The 9,427-nt window shown below is 34.7% G+C and overlaps 2 protein-coding genes across 2 annotated transcripts; one reads left to right on the top strand and one right to left on the bottom strand.

Moving 5' to 3' along the window:
- Positions 1-2,949: 2,949 nt before the first annotated feature.
- LOC147404120 (uncharacterized) lies at positions 2,950-3,534 on the bottom strand. Its single transcript, XM_086437674.1, has one exon. The coding sequence runs from the start codon at positions 3,532-3,534 to the stop codon at positions 2,950-2,952; it is 585 nt and encodes a 194-aa protein (XP_086293800.1).
- A 4,143-nt stretch (positions 3,535-7,677) lies between these two features.
- Positions 7,678-8,856, top strand: LOC147404119 (uncharacterized). Its single transcript, XM_086439968.1, has 2 exons — positions 7,678-8,433; positions 8,588-8,856. The coding sequence occupies exon 1, from the start codon at positions 7,715-7,717 to the stop codon at positions 8,411-8,413; it is 699 nt and encodes a 232-aa protein (XP_086296094.1). The 5' UTR covers positions 7,678-7,714; the 3' UTR covers positions 8,414-8,433; positions 8,588-8,856.
- Positions 8,857-9,427: the final 571 nt, after the last annotated feature.

Here is a 9,427-nt window from a genome sequence, read left to right as displayed (position 1 = left end):
CCATGTTTACAAGTTGGGAAATCGTGGACCGTCCATTTTTTGTAAGCCATTTTTGATGGGTAAGAGGTTTTGGAATGGGCTGATTTTTGGTGATGATGATCTCCTCACCGTAGAGATCATCCTCACCAAAAATCAGCCCATTCCAAAACCTCTAACCCATATTTTGAAAAATGTTTTGCCAAAATGTTTGTCAAAATGTTTGTTGCTGAACATTTCCCTATATATATATATATCCTACATGGGTTAGAAATTTTGGAATGGGTTGATTTTTGGTGATGATGATCTCTACACCATTCCAAAATTTCTAACCCATGTAGGACAAAAATGGTTGGCTAAAATGTTGGCCAAAATGTTTGGTGCTGAATGGGACCCTATATATATATAGGGAACAGATCAAGGGACATATGTAAAAATAATGTAACATTAATAAAATTTTAAAAATATAGGTTAGAAGTTTCGGATTTAGTTGATTTTTTATGAGAATAATCTCTATGATGGGAAGATCATAAAAAAAAAATCAGTCCAATCTGAAACTTCTAACCCCATTAAAAGTGATTTAGAATGTGGACTGTCGATTTTTTGTCAATAATTTATAAATCACTTTTGATGGATTTAGAAGTTTCAGATTCAACTGATTTTTTGTGAGGATGATCTTCTCATCATAGTGACCATCCTCGCAAAAAATCTGCTCAATCCAAAACCTCTAACCCATATTTTGAAAAAATCATTGTTTTTACATATGTCCCATGAACCGCTCCACACACACATATATATATATGTATGTATGTATGGGTCAGGATCAAAGGACATATGAAGAAACATATGTAAAAACAATGTAGCATTAATAAATTTTCAAAATATGTTTTAGAAGCTTTGGATTGAGCTGAATTTTTGTGAGGATGATCTCTATGATGAGAAGATCATTAAAAAAAAAAATTAGTCCAATCTGAAACTTCTAACCCCATTAAAAGTGATTTAGAATGTGGACTGTAGATTTTTTGTCAATAATTTGTAAATCACTTTTGATGGATTTAGAAGTTTTAGATTCAACTGATATATATAGGGGGCGGTTCATGGGACATATGTAAAAACAATGGTTTTTCAAAATATGGGTTAGAGGTTTTGGATTGAGTTGATTTTTTGCGAGAATAATCACCATGATGAGAAGATCATCCTCAGAAAAAATCAACTCAATCTGAAACTTATAAATCCATCAAAAGTGATTTACAAATTATTGACAAAAATTGGGAAAAAATCGACGGTCCAGATTCTAGAACACTTTTAATGGGCTTAGAAGTTTCAGATTGAACTGATTTTTTTTTTTTTCGTATAATCTTCCCATCATAGAGATCATCCTCACGAATAATCAGCTCAATCCGAAACTTCTAACCCATATTTTGAAATTTTATTTATGTTACATTGTTTTTACATATGTTTTTTCATACGTCCTTTGATCCTAACCCATATATATATGGGAAATGTTCAGCAACAAACATTTTGACAAACATTTTGGCAAAACATTTTTCAAAACATGGGTTAGAGGTTTTGGAATGGGCTGATTTTTTGTGAGGATGATCTCTACGGTGAGGAGATCATCATCACCAAAAATCAGCCCATTCCAAAACTTCTAACCCCATCAAAAATGATTTACAAAAAATTGATGGTCCACGATTTTTCAACTTGTAAACTGGGGCTAGAAGTCTTGGAATGGGCTGATTTTTGGTGAGGATGATCTCTACGGTGAGGAGATCATCCTCACAAAAAATCAGCCCATTCCAAAACCTCTAACCCATGTTTTGAAAAATGTTTTGCCAAAATGTTTGTTGCTGAACGGGACCCTATATATATATATATATAGGGTCAGGTTCAAGGGCTATATGAGAAAACTTTCGTTTTTAATAAAATTTTAAAATATGAATTAGAAATTTTGGATTGAACTGATTTTTTGTGAGGATAATCTCTATGATGGGAAGATCATCCAAAAAAAAAAATATCAGACCAATCTGAAACTTCTAACCCCATTAAAAGTGATTTAGAATGTGGACCGTCGATCTTTTACCACTTTTTATCACTAATTTGTAAATCACTTTTGATGGATTTAGAAGTTTCTGATTGAGCTGATTTTTTGTGAGGATGATCTTCTCATCATAGTGACCATCCTTGCAAAAAATCAGCTCAATCCAAAACCTCTAACCCTTATTTTGAAAAACGAAAGTTTTCTCATATGTTTTCTCATATGGCCCTTGAACCTGACCCATATATATATATATATATATATATATATATATATATATATATATATATATATATATATCAAATTTCTTCTTTATTTTATTGACTCACTCTAATACACTTAGGCTCGAGTCGGGTTTTTGTGCATGGTGTCCTTTCACTAGTCAAGCCACCTGGTCCCCCAAATCAAGCAAATCTTTGGAAGTTAGGCACTTCACCTTGAATTTTCTCAATGCATGGCAAAGGAAAACTAATACCACTTTATTACTTGCTTAGCTTAATTTCATCCTGCATGCATTAATGTTTACAATTAAACAAAAAATAAAGTCCAATATATCCTTAATGTACGTTTGATTTTTAGAAGAACTGAAAAACTGTACCAAGAGATTAGATTAGATTAGATTGAAAAACTTGTGTTTACTTACCAAGTGGGAAGTAAGGTCTATAGATTAGATTGATAAAATATACTTGAAAATCTGCGATGATCCCAGTCAATCTAAAAGAAACGTCCTTCCTTAGTGCTAGATCAACCATCAATGGTGGCCATTGGATTCCTTCCATCAGGTCGAAATCGATGATCTGAACCTCGAGATTCCCTTGGGTTGCTTCGAGGATTGCTTGGTTGGTAGTGAAGTGTGAGAAATTCACATAGGGGGAGAGCTCTTGGAGTAACTGAAAGGCAGACATAGTGTCGATAGGCCTTGGAGCAGAATCATATTACAACTCTTCAGGAGCATTGATGCTTTTGTATTGTAGGCCTTGAGTGAAGAAGAAAACCAATCTATTAAATGGGTTCGTCCCATTTTCTCGATCAATTAGGAGACTATTAAGCTTCACGATCACACTCGAAGCTAACGACCAGTTACTCAATTCAACAGCTTCGTCTCCTATCAATAAGAGATCTATTAAGCTACTTCCCTCAATCAACTCTTCTTGAATTCCCCTTAAATCGGAATTCTCTTCTATTATTATCGAATTTTTGCGGTTTTCTTCATTCATCGTGGAACCCAATTCAATACTAGGGACATTATTTAGATCCATTGTAGGATCTTGATGAATCGAACCGAAATCCATGAAAGAATCATCTTCGAACTCTATTGCATTGGGATTTTCACTGATGTCGATGTCAGTGTCCATCTGTAGTAATCTTTCTAAGAATTCATCATTGAAGAAATCAGTTTGGGTGGTATTTGAGAAGGTTGGTTCATCAATTTGGAAGGAAAATGAAGTGGTGTCCAAGCTACATTCATGGAGTTCTTCAATGTAGCTTGGCTCGACTAGGTAAGTCTCTGTGTAGGCCATTAGATTCCTCGAAGAAGATGGAAAACTGAAATGGTGTGATGGGTGTGGACTAGTCTCTATAAACACCGCACACATGAAAATCTATGCTGAGACTCCATGCCTCAAGTACTGAAACAGAGGAGCTGAAAAGAGGGAGTTGGAAGACCTCATTTGGGGGAACACTAAGGCTTAAACTTCAAACTACAATAACTAATACGAATCCGAATCCTGTACTAGCGGGACTTGGATCGTTATCTGAGCCAACTTCTTCTTTGTATACCATCTGGCACATTTTTGTCCAATAACACCAATTTTGACTTATTTCCTTTGTTAAAAAATCACCCCAATAACACGCTCAAATCCAATGGTATAAAATCATTAATCACCAATCAAGCTCATCTTGGTGGAGGTAAAACACTGGTTCATAAAAGAGTGGTGATAATATGACTCCCCCACATGGCATACTCAATTGACTCCCCTGACTTGGGGTGTGCCAGAAACATAGACTTTATGCATCGGGAAGTTGTTTTTGTGGATTGGGTGTATGACTGTTTTTAGAGTGGCCAAGTGGGTAAGTTGGTGAGAGATGAAGAGGTGGACAAGAATAGGTTGGCAAGAATGGGGAGGGTGGCTCTGTGGTGCCTCCAAGACGAACCTTCGCTCCATCCTTTCATGAAGAAGGTGGTCCTAATGTTGGAAGGGACAATAGATATTCCAATTCCTCCTGATCCTACTTTTCTGAACACCATCTAAATGTATTCTTCCAACCAGTGTATCATAACTCTCACTACATGTCTCACTTCTAATCATAAAATAATTCAATTTCTATTTTTTATATGGTGCTCCCTAAATTGACACGTTTGATAACTAAGGTGAGAATGATCTTTGCTAGTTATGGTCCAAAGTTTTTCTCTTGTTCTTATTTGCTAGAGATCTCTAGGGTTGTAACTTCCAAAATAATTTTGCCAAACCCACCTTGTTAATTTCCATCCCTCAAGCTTCAAATGCCAAGACCTCCTGATTCCAAATAATTAAAGACAACTTTTCATTGGACTAGATAACTAGACTGTTCCAAAACAAGGTCATTCCAAAGAAAAAGATTCAGCAAAGACTCAATTTTTTAGCACACTTATTGGAATATTGAACAATCAGACCACTAGATATTAAAACTTGACAAAATTGATTTTATGAGTTCCAACTGGATTTTTATAAATATGATTTATTAAAGGTTGACACATAGAGTGGGTTAGTCTGGAAGAAAACAAAGAAAGGCCCAACTACCTTACAACCAATCTACCTTTACAAAACCCAAGAATTGCAAGTGCATTTTCTTAGTCAAAACAAGATTGCTAAAGAAAACTTGACTCTTTTTCTTATTAACAAAAAAGGTTCAAAATCTGAGAAAAATGATTCAACACGCCCCGAATAGCTATTAAGGAAGAACAAGAATTTTGTGAGAAAAGTAATATATCATCCACAAAAATTAGACACCAAAAATTTTAGGGATTAGAATATATCCATATTCTTGTAAAATAAATGAAAATGCTTTCATAGCCAAGGTGAATAAATACAATGATAATGGGTCACCTTGTTTCAAGCCTCTTCCACTTGGAAAAAAATCCACTGAAGAACCATTGGATTGCATCTTCCTCGTGTACATTTTCTTTTAAGCCGACATGTTAGATAAGCTTGGACCGATCTAGCGCATAGTATATTGCCTCTCTTTCTCCTCAAAACCTCCTTTGCTTTGTGGCTAACCAAGTTTGTTGTAGGCTTGTCACTTTTGAGTGCACGGTTAATAGGTATCATGACTATTGAATCTTGGAATCTAACCACCAAATCAGTCTTGTGTGCACTGAGAAAATTATCCTAAAAGGGCATGCATTTGATTTTAAGAATAATGGCCACCATATGTCTTAGTCACATCTAAATGGATAAGTTGGTCTAAATCCATCTTTTCTTTAGTTGATAATTTAAATTTGTAATTACTTTCTTCTTTTTTTTTTTTTCTGGTTTGGTGGGGTTAGTGGGTAGGAGTTAGCGTATTAGTATAAGAAGGGGTTCAAGGGGTTTGAACCTAAGACCTTGGGAACAACCTCCACCAGGTCTTACCACTTAGCTAAGTGGCCATTCTTAAATGTGTAGTTACTTACTTCATGATCATTCATTATTATTTTCAACTTTTTGTTAAGGTCAATTTGGTCATTTTGCCATTTTTTATTTACCTTGGGTGCAAGTAGAATGTCCCCAAATAAGCACCACCCCACTATATTATTAATATATCAAAATAGGAATATTTTGATTTTACTATTTTATCTATCTTTCATTTATGATAGCAGTAGTAACATCATTCATAATACTTGCTTGACCCACCAGGGGTCAATTGAGATGGTTAAGGAGGAATCAGGTCCTGACTTCAAGTTTTTATATGTCCCTCCACAACAATGTGACTACTTAAATGGTGTCACTTGACAGGGTGTTGAATGAGACATGACACTTAAGAATTGTTTCTAATAGATAAAGTTGTCCCATGGGCTGAGTAAAGTCCAATGGACCATGCTCAGCCCGCTAGACTCAAAGACACCTTGTTCCAAAAAAATAGAACTTGCTTCAAGACTATTCATTATTTTTTAGGAAAATTACTTAAAAGATTATGGTGAAGGGACTTCTTTCTAAATAGCTCCTAAGTTTTAAACTTTAGCTTATTAAGACATGTAGTAAACTTTTCCTTTCTAAATAGTCATTGGACCTCACCTCACCTGTATAAGGTATTTGAAATATTCAAACTATTATTTTCTCATCTTCTTCACATGGTTAGGCTTTTTAACGACGATTATAATCATTTCCGAAGAACTTTGATCATGAATGACAAATGGAGAATGATATTTTTTTAATTTTGAACATCTAGATATATTATTTTTTATTTCGAGCATTTATAAAAGGATAATTAAATAACGAAGTTGAGATTCAATTTTTTATTTTTTATGATTGCAACATAAGTTTTGATTTGTTGCCATAATTGATGCATTTTTGGGTATTTCTATGAATTAACCAATTATCGAAATTGAAAAAATAGAAGAATAAAAAATGATTTGCATTGCAACATCGAGTTCACCATTTTTTTTTAATTACCGTCGAACTCGACAGTAGTTAAGTTAAAAAGTGGTTAACTCGTGACTAAGTTTAAAACTGGTGAACTCACCACTAAGTGTCGAGTTCACCGATTTTAACTTAATTACTGTCAAGTTCGATGATAATTAAATAAAAAGTGGTAAATTCATCGTTGTAATGCAAATCAATTTTTTATTTTTATTTTTATTTTTTTCATTTTTCCAATTTCGATATTTGGTTAATCTCCTCAAAATACCTAAAAATGCATCCATTATGGTGCAAATCATTTTGGTATTGAACTATTCCGGCTCCGCCTTCTCTAATTATAATGATAATGATATAAAGGCATTCCGATCATTTTGTCACACTCAACTCAAGTACTTGAGAGTTATTTTACCAAATAAACACCCCGAACTAATGCACACAACCCCTTTTTTTAAGTATGGTAGTCAAACGCTAATCTAGCCTAAAATCAGTTATCCATTTCCTCTAATAAAATTCAGCTTTGCGTCGAAAAATCAAAATTCGTAAATTATACAAAGTAACTTTGTAAGAATTTAACATCCTAATTTGATATGACGGCTGCTATTAACACGCCAAAATTTACTTCTAACACACCAAACTTGATGTAAATAGCTGTGTACTTTCAAATGGAAAGGTGCGGATTACATCCAAAGAGATTGTGTGTTGCAAGTAAAAGTTGCTGTGCCAATAGAATCTCTCTTTGATAATAGAGGACTCGGTAATTTTGTCGGTCAAGCCTCCTGGTCCCCCAAATCACGCAAAACAATTAAAGTTGGTAATTTTCTCTTTAAAATTTAAATATAAAAAATTGAATTTTGCAAGGAAACCATACTATATTATTTGCTTTACAATTAAATACAAACGACAAAGTCAAATTTATCTAAAATAAAACTCATTCAAATTATGAATTTTATACAACAAGAATAACGTAATGTACTTTTGCATGTTTTTGACTTTTACCAAGTTTGGTTAGAATGAGTCGGTGAGAGAGGTAAATATTTAAGCTATATAAAGGGTTTAGATGGGTTACTTAAGATCACAAGCAAAATCAATTTGGTTAGGGAAGATGGCAACAAACAGAGGCTCAATGGCCTCACTATTTACCATCCTTGTAGTGGTTATGGCTTCTTTAAGCCTACCATTTGAGACCAAAGCTGACCACCATTACTCTTCTCCACCACCACCGCCAATTCCTAAGAAGTATCCTCCTCCCTACCACTACAAATCACCACCACCCCCCTCACCATCACCACCACCTCCAACTCCTGTTTACAAATATAAGTCTCCTCCTCCACCACCACCACCTAAGGAGCACTACAAGTCTCCACCACCACCACCACCTACTCCTGTTTACAAGTATAAGTCTCCTCCCCCACCACCACCCAAGGAGCACTACAAGTCACCACCACCACCTACTCCTGTTTACAAGTATAAGTCTCCCCCACCACCATCTAAGGAGCACTACAAGTCTCCACCACCACCTAAGGAGCACTACAAGTCACCACCACCTCCCACTCCTGTTTACAAGTACAAATCTCCCCCACCACCACCACCTAAGGAACACTACAAGTCTCCACCACCTCCCACTCCTGTTTACAAATACAAGTCTCCTCCACCACCACCAAAGTCTCCTCCTCCACCACCTAAGGAGCACTACAAGTCTCCTCCACCACCTACTCCTGTTTACAAGTACAAGTCACCTCCCCCACCACCACCTAAGGAGCACTACAAGTACAAGTCACCACCACCTCCTCACCACTACTAAATAATCTATGAGAAACCAAGGTAAGCTTATTGAGTATTTATTCTTTTAGGCCTCCTTAATTTGAAAAAAAAAATTATTGCTTTAATTTGAATCACTTCTAGAAGAATAACGATTGAAAGCAATCACATCTTGTATCAAAGCAATCTTAGTCATAATTTATTTCCTCTATTGCAGGCAAGGAGGCCTCTTAGAATGGCGAAAATCAAATAAAAGGAGAGCTGAAGATTTTTGCTGCACCAGAAGAATAGTGAATCTCAATCCCCTACTAGTGTGTGACTATTGTTTTCTAATAATCATCAATCCATGAAAGAAAAGCATATTTGATTAATCTCATGTAACGTAATCTCCACCTGTTTGTGCGGAGGATGATTCATATATATGTAATTGCCAACCTTTTGGGGATTAAATGGTTGATGCTTTTATATATTTACTCATTGTTCTTATTTAATGCTCATACTGCTTCCATTTGTGGGCCCTATATCGGAAATATTTTAGACCATTTGTATCATGAAGACGTTCATCACCAAAAAAACCTATATATTCTAGTGTTACTAACTATTATATATAAAAGATTATAATCTTAAATTAACTATTTAAATGAGTAAAGCAAATTCTTCAAATTCAAGTGAAGTTTTAGTGAAATAAAAGTATACCTAGAATGAATTGAAATTTGGAAAATTTTCCAAAGTGGTAGAAATTAAAAATTTTAAATTCCCATTCCAGTGCACAATTTACTTTATAGATACTATTTTCAGAATTAAAACATTTTACGTAAGTAGAAAATGCATTATTTTATAAAGCAGTACATATTTTTCCCACTTTAATACTAGTAAATGGTTAAAAATTCAGCTTTATAAAATGGAAAATGGTAAAAGCATTATTTTCTGTATTTTTCATATTTAAAATAGTATATTCCATATTGGTCATGTGGATGCGATTTTATCTTCACCCTTCAACTCCTCGAGATCACCAATGCGAAAGTTGTTGTAGGTGGGATCTTTTCTTTGCTAGTTA

This window comes from Akebia trifoliata, chromosome 4, assembly GCF_017979445.1.
Source record: "Akebia trifoliata isolate Shusen 1 chromosome 4, ASM1797944v1, whole genome shotgun sequence".
Classification (NCBI taxonomy): domain Eukaryota; kingdom Viridiplantae; phylum Streptophyta; class Magnoliopsida; order Ranunculales; family Lardizabalaceae; genus Akebia; species Akebia trifoliata.
The sequence above is the reverse complement of the archived record's forward strand: the minus strand, read 5'-3'. Positions and strand labels throughout refer to the sequence as shown.

Bases quoted from the DNA above. Each gene is read 5' to 3' on its own strand.
- LOC147404120 (XM_086437674.1), bottom strand. From the start codon at position 3,534: ATGGCCTACACAGAGACTTACCTAGTCGAGCCAAGCTACATTGAAGAA.
- LOC147404119 (XM_086439968.1), top strand. From the start codon at position 7,715: ATGGCAACAAACAGAGGCTCAATGGCCTCACTATTTACCATCCTTGTA.